General features: G+C 48.5%; 1 protein-coding gene across 4 annotated transcripts in view; it reads right to left on the bottom strand.

The window, feature by feature from the left end:
• LOC105471842 (ectodysplasin A receptor) overlaps nucleotides 1-19,011 on the bottom strand; it is a 94,250-nt gene that overhangs the window by 69,767 nt on the left and 5,472 nt on the right. For 2 of the 4 annotated variants that reach the window (XM_011724607.2, XM_011724608.3), the window contains exon 1: nucleotides 2,780-2,949. The exons of the other annotated variants lie outside the window; for them this stretch is intronic. In XM_011724607.2, coding sequence (XP_011722909.2) covers nucleotides 2,780-2,905 — 126 coding nt within the window. In that variant the 5' untranslated portion in view covers nucleotides 2,906-2,949. Of the gene's footprint in view, nucleotides 1-2,779; nucleotides 2,950-19,011 lie in introns of those variants that run through there. 4 annotated transcript variants of the gene reach the window in all.

Here is a 19,011-nt window from a genome sequence, read left to right as displayed (position 1 = left end):
TTTGTCAACGATCTACAAACAAGAGATCTGCAGACAATCCCAGTGTTGTTCTAAGATAAGGAGAGATAGCTACAGAGATGCCAAGGACAGGGAAGCTGACTGTGCACTTGTCTTACCCTTGTCAGGAACATCTGTGCCAGCGATCAATCGAACTGAACAAAGTCTGGTGGCTCTGTGTCAGTGAAGTTCACTCATTGTCACTTGTAAGTCCCCTGTCCAGCCCTGCAGAGGCCACAAACCGCTGTAGACCCCTAACTTCAACCGTTTGAGTGTGTGCACGAGTCGTACAACAAAGACATATTCCAGTTTTGGGAAAATACATCTGAAGTTTTACATGATGTATTCTTATCTGAAATTCTGTGGCCAATGTAAAAGGGCTACGTAAGCAAAAATCATCACGCACCACACACTGTTAAATTGTTCACAGCAACTATGGGAAAAGAATTCAGTTTGCTTTCAAGGGTCCTTCGAAATCTGTTTCTAGGATGCCCAAAGCCGACGTTCTAAAATTTAAGAGATTCGAATTATAAAAATTGCACAAGGACATTTAAAAGAAATTAAGCTTTCTATTTGAAAGTGGATTCATGTGCACTTGTTCGTGATAATACAGAGATAATACAGATAATACAGGGAGATCCCATGTCCCCCATTACCCAGTGTACCCCAACGGTTTCATCTTGTAAAATTACAGGATGATAGCACCTGCACAGTCAGGTGTGGACAGCAATATAGTCAAGATAGAAGACAATTACAAGAGGGGTTTTAGAGACTCCGTTTTATAAAGCTCCATGATCTGCAAAAGCCAGCAGCCCTCTCAACAGAAGAATGAACCTGGGAGCTCTGCAGAATGTTGCGGCCAATTCTGGGCAATTCCCAGGCTGTGGGTATCACAGGACTGCCTGGCCTGGGGCCTGCAACCTGCAAAGAGGGGCCCTTCCATCTGTAGACTCTTCCTTCTCTTGGGAAGATGAGGCAGAGGGAGGAAAGTGTGAGCTAGCTGGAGAGACACCCACACACTCAGAAGCAGATGACCACGGACCGAGGAGCCAGTAGGATCAGCTCTGGCTGGAGCACGGGCCAATCCCGGACTCACTTCTTGGACTGTTTTCCTCAACCATCAGCTGAGGCAGCCGAGCCTGGCACTGTCCAGGACTATGGCCGCTGTGGCTGCCAAGCCTGAACTGTGGCCAGTGTCCCTGAAGCACTGAGTTTCTCATGTTAATGAATTCTACTTAATTTAAATTTAAACAGACACATATGGCTGTGCCTACCCCACTGGGCAGCACAGAAGATAGTCTTTCAGATCCCTCCCACCCCCTGAAATGTTCTAATTTAAAACATCCAGGCTTATATAGATGGGGCACGTTTTTTATTTACTCCTGGGGAAACTGAGACTCTGAGAGATCCAGGACTTTTCTGAGGTCCCACCGGTGAGCTGTGCTACAGCCAGAAGCCCCTGCCAGGTCATCTGGACTCCAGTTCAAATCTCAGTCTCTGCCACATGATGCCACGACTCAAAAGCAGTCCCACTAACAGGGAACTGTGACGAAAAGGGATCAGGTCATGGAGCTGTCCATCCTTCCCTAGACTGAAGAGGAACCCCAAAATATGAGAAATAAAAGTCCCTACTCTAAGAGGAAATCAGGTACTTTGGGGGGAAAAAAACCTCAACAAAATCCAAAAACCCAACCAAACCACAGTCACCAGTGAGTGAAATGAGGATAATCTTTTAACAACAAAGGGACTGCTGTTGAAAGAACTAGCTTTCTCTGAGCAAATGGAGCAGCAAATAGCACTCCAATTCCAGAAAGAAAAAGTGCTGGAGGCGTGTCCACAGGAGAGCTTCCCAGGGCTGGAATCCACACTCTCCCTTACACCACACTCGGCGCTCACTAAGTGACAGCAGGCAGCAGCCGTTGGCTTGCTTCTACCCAGAGAGCTGAGGTTCCTAATCAGAAGACCTTCCAGAGAGCCACAGACCCCAAATGTTTGGAAATAATTCCACAAACCGTGTAGCATGACAAAACATACTTAACAACAGCACGTCTGGAATAAGGAACGATTCATTAATTCTAATTAAATCATATAAAGTTCAGCTTAACATTTAACATTTTTTTAATGATCTAAGACTCTCTTCAAAAGCACAACCTGCCTTTTACGTGAACATTCTAAAAACTTATTTTAATATTCCCCCGAACATGTTTTAATTATGCCACCCACTCAGAAAAGTATGTGTGTGCGTGAAGCACGTGTGTGTGTGTGCATGTGTGTGTGTGTGTGTGTGAAGGGTAGTGGTTTTTTTTTTTTTTTTTGAGTGTCCGGAGTGTCATGATTACATCTTTTAATGATAATAAATGGGCCAGGCATGGTGACTCACGCCTGTGATCCCAGCACTTTGGGAGGCAGAGGCAGGCGGATCACGAGGTCAAGAGATCGAGACCATCCTGGCTAACATGGTGAAACCCTGCCTCTACTAAAAATACAAAAGCAAAATGAGCCGGGCATGGTGGCGGGCGCCTGTAGTCCCAGCTACTTGGGAGGCCGAGGCAGGAGAATGGCATGAACCTGGGAGGCCGAGATCACGCCACTGCACCCCAGCCTGGGAGACAGAGCGAGATTTTGTCTCAAAAAAAAAAGATAATAAATGACCCAGTTGTTCCCAGATGCAGGTCTTTTGGGGAGAGAAAGACATTACAGACAGGAAGATCCTTAGAAGGTTTTCACCCCATCAGGATTTTCTCCTCTTTGGCTCTACTGGCTTTGGGTCTTTTCCTCTTACCTTTGGGTGTCTGTGTGCCTCCTTCCTTCTCATTTGGGTGACTGCTGCAGTGGGAGAGCTGGGCACCTTCCCTAGGTGTGTAGTAATTGGGTTTTGATGTAGGAGAGGTGTGACTGCTCTGTGCATTGATGTGGTGGTGGGGGGCTGGGGTTTTAGCACATCACAGGAAATTCAAGATGGGCCTTTTGATGTGCAGCACCCTCCCCTCCCCTCCTGCATCATGTACTCTCCCTCCACCTTTCCCTTCTGTGCTCCCCCCTCTCCCCCCCAGGCAAAGATGTATTTCCTGAAAACTGGAAAAACCAGGTACTATCAACCTCAAATCAGTGCCAATTAAATTCAGTTATAAAATTTGGGCCTTGTCCCTCATCTCTGAGTGACACCTTCCCTTTTACAACTGGGGCTGTTAATACCACAATTAAAACATTCAGCATCACCATATCCTTGGATCTAAAGCAGTTTATAGCCTTGAACTTCTGTAAAGAAAGTCATTAACATATCAAGGTGTTTTGATAAGACCAACTTTGAAGCAAGCCTCTCCTCCTGGTCTTTTATCTCCTCTGCCATCTTATGTATCAAATTTCAAGAATGCAAAGACCTATCTGCCTAGCATGTTGCTGCCTACTCAAGTTCCGTCTTTGTTATTTCTGTTATCAATATTTTAAAGTCAGATGACCTTAGCAATTAACACATGAACTTTGGGTGAAGGGTTTAGATTTACTATGCAGAGACTGGCATTAAGTCCCTTCAAAGCTTTAAGAAATGCAGTGGTATTGGAGGCCAGTCACAGGCGGAGCTCCTGTGGAGTGACTCCTCACAGGGCACAGGAAGTCCTATGCCTCATGTCACGGGACCCAGTGCAGTTATGCAGGGTTAGAGCCTGTGGTCTCAGCCATACCCGGTGCTCTTTCAACCTGAAGACTATGAGGAAATGGTCAACTTCTGTCTGAACAGAAGTCATCAGAGAGTTCTGTGGTGCCCAAGTGCATTCAAATAGTAAGGAAACCCTACTGACTTCAGGAGCACTACTGTGTTTGGCTATAGGGTTTCTGAGAAAATGAGCTTCAGCTGTGTTGGCTCTGCCTGTGGAGAAGGGCTTCCCAAGCTACTGAGCCCACATGCAGGGCTCCCTGCTGGCAGAGGCCACGTGCCAGCCCTGGAAGGGAGCACAGTGGAGGGAAGATTGACTGCCTGGGGACCACTATCCTTGGCTAAACTGCCGAGTAGGACAAACAACTCCACAAACATGGTGAAGCGAAAGGAAGACAGAGCAGGACCCTCTTTACTGGGGTCTGTCCCAAAGACCAGCCAATGTGTGTGTGTGGTTTGTTTTTCTTTTTGAGATGGAGTCTCACTCTGTTGCCCAGGCTGGAGTGCAGTGGTGCAATCTTGGCTCACTGAAACCTTTGCTCCCCAGGTTCAAGCAATTCTCCTGCCCCAGCCTCCCAAGTAGCTGGGATTATAGGCACCCGCCACCATGCCAAGCTAATTTTTGTATTTTTAGTAGAGACGGAGTTTTGCCATGTTGGCCAGGCTGGTATTGAACTCCTGACCTCAACTGATCCACCTGCCTTGGCCTCCCAAAGTGCTGGGATTACAGGCATGAGCCACTGCACCCGGCCAAATTATGTTTTTGAGATCAAGTCCCTGGGATAATCAGTTGTAGGTTCATATTTCACAGGGAAAAGCAGAAAAAAAAAATGAAGAATATCAAAGGCTAGAATTTTCTTTTACTTCAATAGTTCATGTTGTCCCTGAGGTTGCAGCAAATGTGCTGTAGAAAATGGTTTGAGGGCTTGTGGGCTAAGAGCAGGAGCAGAGGAGGGGAAGCCTGCTGTTCTCCAGGCCTTTAAAGTTTGTGTTTACGGCTCTCCTACTTGTCTTTTTATCCTTTTTTTATTATCAAAGAGGTTTACAACAGTCCTGTGCACAACAAGTGACTTCCTAATTTTTCTGCCAAAACGGGGTGGCTATAAAACTTGAAAGAGCAGGGGGCTGTCCATGCCTGACAGAGTGTGTCTTTGTAGAAAAATTTAAGGTGATTTTGATCCTTTAATTGCTTCAATTTTACTTCATAAACCAATTTCTTTCCCCCTTATCCCTCAAAGCTTCCGATAACACAATCTATTGGGAAAAACTAGACGGTGGATTTCTGCTTGTTTGAGAGCTTCATAGGTGGATATTTTTTAAAAGGAAAGTAAGAACCCACCAAGATAAATTTCTCTTCATGTAACAATGTTATTGAGAGCAGTGACTTCACAGAAACAAAAGATGGAAAACCCTCAAGATTAGCGAGTCTAAGACCTGTCAAATCCAGCTTTGCGGAGACAGAGGGCCCCAGCCACAGGTGCAGACAACAGCTCGTGCACACAGAACAGGACGCGTGGAGACATCATAGAGAGACGTGTTACTGAGGCTAGGCCATGTGCCCACTGTCCCAAGAATGCCTCAGTCCCAGGCCCAGGGCGGAAGGTCAGCCTGGCATGGAGCTGAGTGCTGCACAGCGACAATATCATCTGATTTTCACAGCAACCACCTGGGGAAGGCACTGTCATTGTTCTCACTTTAGTGGAAACTGTCTCTTCTCCAAGTGGGGTCCACAGGCCAGCTGCATCACTATCGCCAGACGGCCTGTTGGAAATGAAGAACCTGGAGCCCCCTAGATCTACTAAATCAGGGCTGACCCAGACATACTTCAACATTTGAGATGGAATGGTTTAACTCATAGGTCTCTGAGCCCTTTTTTTTTTCTGGATTATGCATCCCGAATAGAAAAATAATGGCGCATGCGTCCTTTTGACGGTTGAAGCTTTGCAAATCAGGGATGTAGTGCTTTCTGTTCGGTCTGGGGAGGTTTCCCCCTAGCAGTTCTAACCAGGAGGAGGTAACATGGAGCCCACAGAAACCTTCTGGCTTGTTGAGAGTTGGAGCAGAAGGGTGGTAGGCGCGCTCAGAGGGCAAGCCAAGGCTACGTGGTGACCAGTCTGTCTGTTGTGCCTCCTGATCACAGGCATGGTGTCAGGGAAGAAGTGAGCTGGCTCTTTCTTCTCCACTGCTGTGCCCAGAATTTGCCCCCTTTACTCTGGGTAGCCCTGGTAGAGCTAGATGCTGACACAAAAAGCCATCGAATGCTAGGAAATAAGGTCATGTGGAAGGAAACTAGCTTTCCAGGGACCCAGGCCTGCCTGAGATGATGTCATCTCCAGGGGCGTGTACCTGAGCTTCACTCTGCTATGCGCTATTCGGCCAAATCCCAGTCACGGTAGGGTTACACGTTAGCTTGCAGATTTTAGCCTGATAAAAAAGACAACCACAAAGTTTATAAGACTTCATTGCTCTGTGGGACCTTAAGCAGTTTTGTTATCCTAACTTACTCCGTTCCTCAGATGCTCCTGGAATCAGCGAGGCCACCTCAAGGGATCCCTCATTAAGCAGCTGAATGAGTCCCTGATGCACAGTTTACCTTGTGTGACAGTCATGGTTTTAGCTCCTTGAGAATTGGATTCAACAAGGCTGATGAAGAAGGCAGGCTCCTCTGCCCTATGCTGCTCTTGATCTCCGGCAGCTGAACCTTGGCTTTGACAACCTTCTTTTCTTTCTGCTCTTCTCTCTGCCCTCAGCTCCAACCTCCGCCCCACCTATTTTTAGATATGTACTTTGATTCTGTCTTTCCAAGACCTCATTTGAAATTACCCACTTTCTTGGTCTTGTTCTTGCTGCTATTGATCTGTATGTGCTGGCTAAGTTCAGATGGTTGTGTCTCCGGTGAGAGGAGAACGATTAATGAACTCAGGAATCATGCATTTTTCAAATGTTTATGGGCAGACACCACGCCAGGCCTCCAAAGGCATACAGGTCCTGGCCCCGAGGACTCGGTGAGGATGTTGGCATGAAGCAGACCTTTATATGCTATTCACGGAGGGCTGTAAAAGGGGGGGTCTTTCTGTTTCAATTTTGTTTTTATTCCCTTTATTTCTCAAACTAATTTTTCATTAAGTACAGGAATTTTGCTTTGAGTCATTTAAAGAAAAGATATTTATTAAGTGCTTACTAAAGGCACAACACTATCTCTGTGCTGAAAGAAATATAAAAGAAGTGAAAGATGTGTGAGCTGCAGTCCCAGGGGTCTCAGCAGCTAGCTGGAAAGACAGAAACATGTAAAAAAAAAAAAAAATCAAAATCAAATAAAATAGGCCATGCACGGTGGCTCACGCCTGTAATCCCAGCACTTTGGGAGGCTGAGATGGGCAGATCACGAGGTCAGGAGATGGAGACCATCCTGGCTAACACGGTGAAACCCTGTCTCTACTAAAAATACAAAAAATTAGCCGGGTGTGGTGGCGGGCACCTGGAGTCCCAGCTACTTGGGAGGCTGAGGCAGGAGAATGGCGTGAACCTGGGAGGCGGAGCTTGCAGTGAGCCGAGATCGCACCACTGAACTCCAGCCTGGGCAACAGAGCGAGACTATGTCTCAAAAAAACCCCAAAACCAAAAACAAAACAAAACAAAAATCCCAAAATATTAATAACAATGCAAGGCAGTGTGTGATGAAGAGCTAACTTGTGCAGGGATCCAAAAAGGGGCAAAAGAATCACTGAGTTAGAGGACGCTTCAAGGAGAATCCAGAGTTCAATCTGGGTCATAAGAACATACAACTCAGATGTCTTTAAACATTTCTTTAAACACAGTTAAAAGTGGGGAAATTGCTAATGGAGGGGCTTGCCGGCCCAGCACAGGCTTTGGTGACATCTGAGCCTTGGTTATGTGGGTGACGTGATGAGTCTGGCTCAGAAGACACTTTCCCCTGTGGAAAATGACGGATAGGTAGTGGGACCTCATCCTGCAGAATCTTGCTGCTTGAACTTTGCACTGAGAGGGGAGCATCGCCTGGGAGCCCCTCAGAGCTGGAAAATCTCAGGTCCTACCTGAGGCCCAGTGGGTCAGAATCTGCCTTTTTGGCAGAACCCCAGGTGGTACGCATTTGAGTTACAGAAGCTTCTTTAGGACACCAGGAGACATGAGATGTTTGGAGTCAGTGACAGGATGCAGGAAATATTTCAGGACTATTAATTTACTAATGGTGTGTAAAGGTTAGTGCGAAGAGAACCTGGGAACCCAGAGTTCACCTAGGAGTCTGTTTCAGAGGCTGAGATATGAAGTGAGGAGGATCCTCACATCGCCTTGGTTACATGGAGGCACAGGGAGGGCAGGACACCGAGTGGAGATGGTCTGGGAGCTGGAGCCCCTGGACGGTGCCCAGGGAGCCTGGCTGGGCAGGGAGGTGGACAGGAGTGCAGGCAGGCCACACAGCACTGGGCCCAGGGAGAGAGAATAACCAGAGCGGGGCAGGGGACCAAGGCCCAAGATTCTTCGAATACTTCACTTCCTTCCTGCTCAGGGGATAGGAAGAGGGCCCTGTGGAGAAGACAGAAAAACCATAAGGTAGAAAGAATAAAAGCTAGGATGATGGTTACTTTCAGGTTTTTAAAAGATATTTTACTAGAATTTCCATAAGCCTAGAATTTCACTCCATGAAGATAAGTTCAGAAAACACACTTAAATTTGTTCATGGCGCCAATAAAAGCAGGCTCACTAAAGAGATGTTTAACCTGGAGAATAGTCTACATGACTGAACAAATACAAGTGATACATTTGCTAATTCTTTTCTTTCTCTGTGGAAATAACTACAGTTCAGCAAAACGACCTAACCTGTGGAAGACTTGCAAAGATCACAGAGGATCTGGATTGATGCTGTGTCCTGCTGTGGAGATGAGGGGACAGGGGATGATGCTGATGGTGGGGAAATCATAGGGTCGGACGGGACCGGGCTCACTGGGGGATTCTTCACCCCCTCCGACTCAGTCCTGGTGCCTGGGCCACATCCTGGGCAGGCGGTCAGGCCCTGATGGTGCTGGCTACATGTTTTCTGTCTCCAACTGATTTCCTTGTTCCGTGAGGGTGGGAATCATCTTTATATTTCTGTGCCTTTCTTCCAGCATCTAGGAACTTGCTCTTCAAAGAGTGGTCCCTGGGATGCACTGCATTACGCAGGAGCTCGATAGAAATGCCAAATTTCAGGCCACACCCGATACCTCCGGTATTAAAATCTGCATTGTAATAAAACCCCCAGGTGATTTGCGTGCACATCACATTTTCAGGTTATGACACCAGGAGGAGGACCTTCAACCCTGCCCACACACTAGCATCACCAGGGGAGACTTAAAACCAGGCATCAGTCTTTTTGAAACTCCCCAGGCATTCTAGCAGAGAGCCGAGTAAATGTTTAGTAAATAAATACCCAGAATGAATGAAGGTGTGAGGGTGTGAGGGCTAAGAGGAAGGGTATTAGAGATAGGATCAGCTCTCTCATTTTATGGAAGAAGAAACTGAGGCCCAGAGATTTAGAGCGATTTGCCTAAGGTTACACAGAAGTTAAAGAGGAGTTGGCATTAGAAGTCAGGTGTTGCGGTTTATAACACGAACACAAACTCTTTGATACCACCTTCAAAAGGTGGAGCCTAATTCCTCTTCCTGTGAGAATGGGCTGGATTTTAGTGACTCATTTCTAGTCAACAGAAAAAAGGGCAGAAGGGACAGTGCAATTACAGAGACCAGGTCACCGAAGGCACTGAGCTTCCTGCTCTGCCCTGGCTGCTGCTCAGTCACTTAGGGGCAACATAGGACCAGCCACGGGGAGCTCCCGTGGCAGGGAGCTGAGGCCTCCTGCCCACAGCCACTTGCGAGGCCTCCGGATGTGGGTCCTCCAGCCTGGCCTGGCCCGCAGATGTTGCAGCCCAGGCGACTGCAGCCTCAGGAGGGACCCTGAGCCAGAACCACCCAGCAGAGCCGCTCCCTGATTCCTGACCCTCAGAAGCTGTGAAACGGTCACGTTTGTTGTTTTAAGCAGCTACATTTTGGGGTCATTTATTACACAGCACAGATGACTAATACGCCTTCCAGTCCTTTGCTGTTTCAGCCACACCCCTGTAAGAGACCAGCTTCTGTTCCACAGAACTTCAATAGCCATGCCGGCCCAGTTCTCAACAAGCTTGGGACTGAATACAGACAATGATGACCAAATCAAAACAGGGGAAGGGCACTGCATGGTGTGGTCGCCACTCTTTCCTCCCAGGCCCTGGAGCACCTGCCCAACCCTCCTGGCTGGCTTTTGTGCCAACGAGCCAGCCACTGCCCTTTCCAATCCTGCCTACTGTGGGAGTGCCGGGGCAGGGCCAAGTCAGGCTGCAACGGGCCGAGGCAGCCTAGGAAAAAAGAGACTGTAGGTGACCTGGATTCAGAAGCTGGTGCCTTGCCCTGCCCGCCAAGTGCTGGTAAAACCAGTGTCTGCACAAGGGTGACAGGTGTCTTTCCCGCTCTGCTTGCCCTTGTAGCTATGGCTGTGATTGGAGAACTTGATGGGATCACTTGAAAAATAAACAAACAGCCCTCATCTGATCTGTCAGTCACAAAGCAATGGCTCACAGCCCACGCAGATGCTGAGACTCAGAAGGGGGCCTCTAGCAGGGGCGTTCACTCTTCCTCCCACCTTCATTTCTCCTGCTTCCCAGTGCTTTCCAGCACCTGAGGATGCCATGGGCCTGAACCCTGGCAGAATCCTTCGTGACTGCCATGGACACTTCCAGCCTGTGAGTGTGGCTCCTGGAACCCTCAATGACTTCTTCCCTCACCTGCCAGGGTGCTGGCTGCCCCCGGAAGAACAGAAGGAGGAATGCACTTTCCAGGGTCCTGTGTCCGAGAACCCATGCCACACATGGTGACCACTGCCTGTTCCCACCTCCACAGCGACTACAAAACCTGGAAATTTTTTGGTTGGAGCCACAAGCTTGGCTTCCATCTCACAATAAAGAAAACATCATCGGAGTTCTCAAAAGCCCTTCAACTTTTGGATGCCCCACTGGCTCTTGGTTTTATGTAAATAACAACTTTTCTTGGGATTGAAAATGAGGCTCTCAGGGTTTTCAGCACAAGGCTCTTACCCATTTTAAACTAACTGCGGAGCTGTAAGCATCATCTTTGTTCACAAAAAGCTCAACATTCCACTTGCAGGAGAGTAAGACCATCCTGTCCATCCATTCTGCAAATAGAAATAAGAAGAAAAATAGAAATGCCACATATTGACGGTGTATTTTGTGTTAGACACTATGGTACCCTGTTTATGAACATTATCTTAATGATTTACACCATGAAAAGTAGACATGGGCATGGTGGCTCATGCCTGTAATCCCAGCACTTTGGGAGGCCGAGGGGAGTGGATCACAAGCATCACGAGTGGAGGCCGAGGTCAGGAGTTGGAGATCAGCCTGACCAACATGGTGAAACCCCACCTCTACTAAAAATACAAAAATTAGCACGCCTGTAATCCCAGCTACTCAGGAGGTCGAGGCAGGAGAATTGCTTGAACCCGGGAGGCAAAGGTTTCAGTGAGCCGAGATCGCACCACTGCACCTCCAGCCTGGGTGGCAGAGCGAGACTCTGTCTCAAAAAAAAAAAAAAAAAAAAAAAAAAAAAAAAGAAAAGAAAAAGAAAAAGAAAAAGAAAAAGAAAAGTTGCAAATACATACAGAGTGTTCCCTGGGAACCCACACCAGTTTTCCCTTTAGGATCTTACATGATGCGATACAGTGGTCATCCCTGATGAACAAATACTGGTGCATTATTGTTAACTGAATTTCATACATCTTCAGATGTCCTTAGCTTTCTCCTAACGTTCTTTTTCTGTACCAGGATCGCATCCAGCATCCCACTTTACATTTAGTCATCATACCTCCTTAGGCTCTTCTTGGCTAACAAGACAATTTCTGACTTGCCTTGTTTTTGATGACTCAGAAGTTTTAAGGAGCACTGCCCAGGTGTTTTGTAGAACCCTCCTCAACTGAGAGTTGTCAGATGTTTTTCCCCAGTGACAGACTGGGGGTATGGGTTTGGGAGGAAGACCACAGAGGCAATGTGCCATTCTCATCACGTGAATGGTTCATGCTACCAGCATGGCTCAGGATTGCTAATGCTGGCCTTGATCACTGGGATGAGGCAGTGACTGGCAGGATTCCCCACTGTGAAGTGACTCCTTTCGGTGCTCCTCGGAAGGAAGTCTCCAGGTGGAGCACACACTTAAGGGAGGGAGTTATCTGCTCCACCTCCTCAAGGGCACAGCATCTACAAGAATTGCCTGGAGTTCCTCTATACGGGAGACCTGCCTCTTCTCTGTTATGTATTTGTCCATCCGTCCATCATTTATTTTCAGTGTGAACACATGGGTATTCATTTTAAACTCCGGGTTATAATCCAATATTACATTATTTATTTTGCTGCTCAGATTGTCCCAGCTTCGGTGACTGGGAGCTCTTTTAATTGGTTTGTGTGTCCCTTAGACATGCTCCCATTTTTTTTTCTTTTTCTTCTTTTTCTTTTCTTAGGATCTCTTCACTTTCTGGCACTACAAGGTGCTCCAGGCTCCTCTTGTAATTTCCCTGCCCCAGCTCTGGAGTCAGCCGCTTCTCCAAGGAGCCCTGGTTCTTTTCACTGGAGATTGGCATTTGAATCCCAGATCTGGGTGCACAGTGAGGACTGACAAATGCTAAGATGAAAAGGTGTCTGAGGGTGCACTAAATCTAAAACTATCCAAATACCTCTGACTTCCCAGTTTGGAAAGAACAAGCTCCCATTTAGAAAGACACCTGTGCTGTGATCAGGATGCCAATAAGGAGGCGCTGAATGATTCCAGTGGCCCCCACTAGCCTGGGCCTGGGTTTTCCTAGATGGGTAAGGCTAAAGGGTGCCAACGTGCCCTTCAACCCTGGCTAGGAGGAGTGACCACCCTGCCACGGCCCAACAGCACTGCCCATGCTGCCCAGAGATGTGGTGGCTTCTCAGCTCCACTCCTGAGGAGCTCACCCTTTCTTTTTTTCTTTTTTCTTTTTTTTTAGATGGAGTCTTGCTCTGTTGCCCAGGCTGGAGTGCAGTGGCACAATCTTGGCTCACTGTAAGCTCTGCTTCCCGGGTTCACGCCATTTCCTGCCTCAGTCTCCTGAGTAGCTGGGACTACAGGAGGCTGCCACCACGCCCGGCTTATTTTTTGTATTTTTAGTAGAGACGGGGTTTCACCGTGTTAGCCAGGATGGTCTTGATCTCCTGACCTTGTGATCTGCCCGCCTCGGACTCCCAAAGTGCTGGGATTACAGGCGTGAGCCACCGCGCCCGGCCAGGAGCTCACCCTTTCTAAGTGTTCCTGAACTGGAAGACTGTTCCTGGGTGTGAGGTGGGACTGGGGGCATCTGGACGTCCTCCCTCCTGGGACCCGGCTCTCACTAGGAGTCACTGTTGTTTCAAATGCTGACAAAGCCCTGGAGATTCCCCGGTGAACAGAAGGCCTCAGAGCTGATGGTGGAAACAGGACTTGGTGTCTGAGGGACCCACAGAGACCTCCGGACAGCTCCTGCTAGTGCCGCGCCCTCTTTTCTTGTTCTACTTCTGGTTCACACACTTTTGAAGCCTTCATCAACCACAAGACATCACACTAAATGACACAGTAAAGAAACGACGGCCATTTGCTTTTTCTCTTATCCACAGGCAGGATCTATGGCCTCTGTGGATGTAGATGAAACTCCTCAGGGAGCTTCTATTCTCGTAGAGGAACTCCAGCCACCTTCATCCATAGAACAGGGCTGCGGTTCAAAGTCGTTCTTCCTTCTCCCAACAAATGGTACTGACATAGGGAAGAGCCCAGGGTAGGAAGACCAGCAAGGGGCCCCAGAGGGCAAGGCTACACAGGTCCCGCGCTGTAATGCCAAGTGCAGGGCCTGCTGAGCTACGGCCTTCACTGGGAATGGTCTATGGAGCAGAAAAGGATCCAGGCAGGGCGTGGAAGTGTTTTAAGGGGTAAATACACCATCCATGTCTAGAACATCTGATTACATCTCTGTGGTTCCCAATAATCACCGTTGTATTAGGTGGCCAGGTCTCCTATTAAGTACAAAAAGCTCATTAAAAAAACAAAAATATCAAACTTGGTCGACTCTGCGTGTCTTTGCTAATCTGTGGGTTTGTCATATTTGGTAGACGCCTCAAGAGTTTCACAATGTATTTCTAGAGGGTAGAGCTCCGAGGGAGCCACGGGCTTAGGGAACACGCAGATCCTCCCAAGGAGGCTGAGGTTCAGAGCACCGAGGAAAGGCTTTTTTTTCTTGTTTAACAGTGGCTTTTAATACATAATTTATTTTAACTATTCCTATTAAAATATTAGAGCGACCTAGTTAGAGCCTGAGATGCAGTGAAGTTCGGTCAGAGGAAATGCGTTCTGTAGTGAGGCAGAACACCAGCAGACGACGCCCAACGCTGCGTAGGCTTCGGTATGAAGACCGTCTATCGGTACGCTGAAGAAAAGACGGGAAAATCCGTACTGAAAGCAGGAGGGCACCAATGAAGTTGTTAGCACAGCTGCAAATCTGGTTAAATTAAACCCAACAGGCAAATAATCCACATACAGAGCAGAGGGAAGCAGATAATGTAAACTCCAACGAAGACCACTTGAAAGCTTTCCAAAAGGAAACCATTAACCCGGGAGAGTTCTCAGCAGGGGCAGGAGGGGGTGTGGTGTGTGAAGCACAGACATTCCATTTCCAATGAGGCATCGACTCAGTAAGCAGAGAGGTGCCAGCTTCAAAAACGTTCAGTGTTGTGGAAAATGAGATTCACCGAAAACTCGGAAATGCGGAACCATCTGAGGATGCCCAGACTCTCCCTCCCTCTCACTGTGTTTCTCCATCCACCGCCCCAGTACTTGACCCTCACCTGAGGAATAGATCTTTCTTGCTGTTGGGTAAAAGGAGAATCTGCACCTTAGAGCCCAGACATGCAGAATCAAAGGTGTCATCTGGTCGGGGAAGTTCAGAGTCAGATTTGCCTCTTCCATTTGGTGAACCTCACTCCTCCAACAGTCTTGTTTGCAGGGGCTGACCCTGGGCTGGGCTGCCTCCTGCCCCACCACTTCCCCCAGCCTGGTTCAATCCCCATCCCAAGCTTTGGTGGCTCTCTCTCTCTCTCTCACACACACACACACACACACACACACACACACACACACGTATGGCATACCCTTCAGCAGCTGAAGGGGGGGGGTTGGAGAAAGCAAGCTAGTAAGCTAGGGGCATGTCAGGTGGTGGCTGGGGACCTGGAGACCCTGAGCCAGGCTGCTGAGGTGCAGGGCTGTGGAGAAGAGAAGCCCCTCCTGCCTCCCTACCCAGGGTCAGATTAATCATGAAGGATGCAGACGGCAGGCACTGCAGAGCAGAGGAGGGCTTGAGCAGGTCCAGGCAGATGTAGCCAACAGAGGAGCCACCGAGGCACACGCCACCAGCCAAATGGGTCCCTTGAATAAAGTTTCTTCACTTTGGCCATCTGACATGACATGCTTCCCTCTAGGCCCTGACAATCAGCTTGGCTCTGGCGGGCAACACATGGGTGGGGGAATACCTGGCATCACAGCTAGGGGGTGGGAAGCAGGGTGCTGTGGCTCTATTGCGCTGGCTGAGATGAGGCAGGCACGTGACTCTCCTGGCCTCTGCTTCTGTACTTGAAAATCAGTGTGATGCACTCACCTCCCAAGCCTGCTGTATCAGTGATCATGGACACACTCACACTTAACAGATCGGCCATTGTCAAGTTCAACTGGATGGCGTGGTGCGGGGGGGTGGCGGCAGGCAAGTCACTCACCACTTCCTCTGCTCTCAACCTGATACTGTACTATTTCGAGGCCTCCTGGTTTTTCTTTAACCCCAGCTCATTGCATTCTCTTCCCTATTTGCTTCACTGATTCCGGACAGTTCTGCAGTGAGAGAATCCCAGGGAGGCCCATGTGAGTCACATCTCGAAACCTCTGCAAAGGTGAGGAGAGCAAAAGCCCCCTTGGGAGACTCTGGAGAGCAAGGAGGAAACTGCCGCTCCCGCTCTGGTGGGCATGTCCTGCCCCTCACCTCAGCAGCAAGTCGTGATTTTAAGCTAATGCTTATTACTCACCAAGTTCTAGTTTCAAACATATATAATATTTATGTGATATTACGTGTGTCTGCATAAGTTGTTTAGTGGACACTATTATGAATAAAGGTAAAACGGGAGTTTGGTGGTGGGAGCTGCTGTTTTATACAGCGTGGGGCCAGGGAGGGTTTCTCTGATAGGACGATGGGTTAGCATAGAACTGAAGGGAATGAGCAAGACACACAGACATCTGGGGCCAGTGTGTTTTAGGCAGAAGGAACAAATGCAGCAGCCCTGAGCTTGAATAAGTGTGGTCAGAGTGGGGTCAGGGTGTCACTGGTGGGGAGGTGGCCAACCTGGCACCATACTCCATGGGGGCTGGCAAAGCCTGCGGTGTCCCCACACCAACCCCTGTGTAGCTGCCCCTTAACTGCAGGGTCCAGATGGCGTTCTGAAACCTGGCCAAATTGATAGATTGCTCCCAGGAAAGACAGGGACCTCTGATGGACTAGACCACGGGGAATGACTGCCAGGAAGAGGCTGAGGTGACCCGTTAAACTCAGCCCGTGAGTGCATACGGAGCGTGGGTGGGTCTTCCAGCATGCTCATGCCCCGTTCTAAGCACTCTGCCTGCCTTGGCTCTCGCAAATCCACACAATATTCCCATGAGGCAAGTATGTGACCTTCCCTCGGGGAATTGAAGTGACAAGAGTTACCCAGCAATGATGATCTGAAGTTCCACCACTAGCACGGGAAGGGGCTGGCTCTGGGACTGTGTCCACCTGAGGCTGGGCTCCTCCCCACCCTGCCGCCAGCATTCTTTCCAGAGCCACACCCGCCCCAGGTGGCTAGCCTGTGCCAGTCCAACCCCACCAGGACCAGTCCAACCCGACTTCAGGGAAGAAGAAAGGCTCCTGAGGTTGAAGTTGTCTGGCGCGTCTTAGGTCTGGTGTGACTGCTATTGTTAGAAGAATGACTGGCCAGGTCTGCTCTTGGCCTTGAGGATAGAAAGAGAAGCTTCCATTTTCCACTCTAGTTCCCAGCATCCTGTAGCCCACACAACACCTGTCCAGGACCTGGAGCCAGCCAGCAGGGCTGTCTGCTGAGGTGTCTCTGGGGAGCTCAGCCGTGTTTAGCCTTTTACACATATGTCTATACCTAGACCCCTGCCCGATATATACTGTCCCCGCATCTGAGATAGTTATGATACAAGGTTAGACTTCAAGTTAATTTGAAACAGCCCACATCATCCCAGCTCTCATTTCTGAATGAGCCCATGGAAACGACAGCAAGGCGAAGTCCATGAACTTACCAGGAGGGAGGTCTCAGGCAAGCCACCTCACCTCTCCAAGCCTTACTTTGCCCATGTGTGAAGCAGTGATGACTGTCTCTATTTCACAGGACTGCTGTGCAGATTAAGACGGAAATGCTAAGAGTGTAACAAACGCCCAATAAATGTGGGTTTCTTCAACATTTATTGAATACCTACTCTGTGCAGCCACTGTGCTAGGTGCCAGAGAATGAACAGACGATGCTCCCCGTCCTCAAAGAGGGTATAGTCAGTGCCATGGCGGGGACAGATGTTTAACAGCTCAGTCACAGCGCAGTGCAATTTGGCTATCTCTCCTATTTCCTCCTTTCAATGCTTTAGGCCACGAGAATAGGGGCCAGGTCTTCTATTTCTATTAGATCTTCTCACAAAGCCTTGAGTAAGATCTAGAGCCCATTGCATTACAGCAAATGCAGTGTCCTCTCTATGCTCCAGCGTAAACAGGAAAGCAGCCACCTCAAACCCCATCCAGCCCACATTGGGAGAGCCGTTTACAGAGATGAACCCATGGAGGTGGGTGGAAGCCTCAGACCCTCCCCGGTGGGAGGCTATCCCACCACCAAAGGCCTGCATCTCCAGAGGCTCCTGCTTTAACTGATGCCGCGGGAGGCATGCAGCCAGTCCTTTGAGAACTAGGGACATTGGCGTTTGCCAGTGTCTCAGTTCTGTTTATTCTGTAAACATAAGGAGGAGCTCAACATTCTGTTGTACCTCATTTTGCAATCTTCACAAAATAAATATTTGCCTTCAAAAGCAACAACTGTGATAATCATCAGGATAATATTCTCCAGCGCCATTTCCCTCGCACACGCCAGGCACCGAAGGCAAGTCAGAGTGCTGTGTGTGGTCTGTTTGGATAATAATTTTCATCTGGAAACCTCAAGTTGGAAACCAACTGGCAGTAATTCTAGAGAAAGTTTTGTCTCCTGGTTTTAAGAGATGACTCAAAACCGAGTGTCCTGAGTCACCTAAGTCTCCTTGTTTTGGTTACCTCTGCCCATAAAATGAGAAGCAAAATTGCTTAGTGAGTGCTGGCGGGAAACTTGGACATTGGCAGGGATCACAGTGGCCACAGAACAAGGACTGGCCATCCAGACAGGCCAGGTGCTTGCTGCATGTGCAGGGATGGTCTCTTTCTCTCCAAATCTCTCTAAGAATGAGCTAAAATTCAAAGAGTTCTGCTGAATGTAAATGATACTTATTAGAGATTTTATTGCCCATAAAGAAACCCATCAACAGAAAACCACACTCTGCAAATCTACCGATGCATGATTAGTTTGTGCTGCTTACAGATCCCACTCTAAACTCAGCTGTCAGTGCCCTCCCTCGGCCACACTTCTTGGAGATACAGGCTTTCTGCAGGGGATGCCGCATGTCAACAAACACATCTCCAAAGTGTATACTCTGATTTATTTTCTTCATTATGGACAGGAGGCTTTAGGAACAGCCATTTTGAGTCTTTATTAAGGACTAAATCTTAAAGAAAACGAACCTTGAGACTCCTCTAAAGTACCTTTTAGGGATGCTCAGTGCATTGCCGTACTTTTAAGGATTAGGATTTTTCTGGGCCAGAGGTAATGTTTATTATGCATGGACACAGAGCCTCAATCCAAACAGTAAACCATAAAACCACATCTAACTGGGTAAATAACATCAGCCAACTTAATAGACATCTGCATCCCACTGGAGCATTCCCCGTGGACTTGCACTTTCCTGTATTCATCAGACCCCAACCAGACATCAAGTCAACAATCCTGCGCTTCCAGCTCCTCCCTCATGATCCATCTGTCTGCCTTGACTGCCCTGGACTTCCCAGAGACAGGTATCTTCCTCCAGGCTGACTTCCCTCCTAATTGACCTCCGTCCTCCAGTTACGAGGAAGGAAATCAAACTTTCCAAGTGCTGGTGGCTCT

The sequence above is a fragment of the Macaca nemestrina genome, chromosome 13 (assembly GCF_043159975.1).
Source record: "Macaca nemestrina isolate mMacNem1 chromosome 13, mMacNem.hap1, whole genome shotgun sequence".
NCBI lineage: Eukaryota > Metazoa > Chordata > Mammalia > Primates > Cercopithecidae > Macaca > Macaca nemestrina.
The sequence above is the reverse complement of the archived record's forward strand: the minus strand, read 5'-3'. Positions and strand labels throughout refer to the sequence as shown.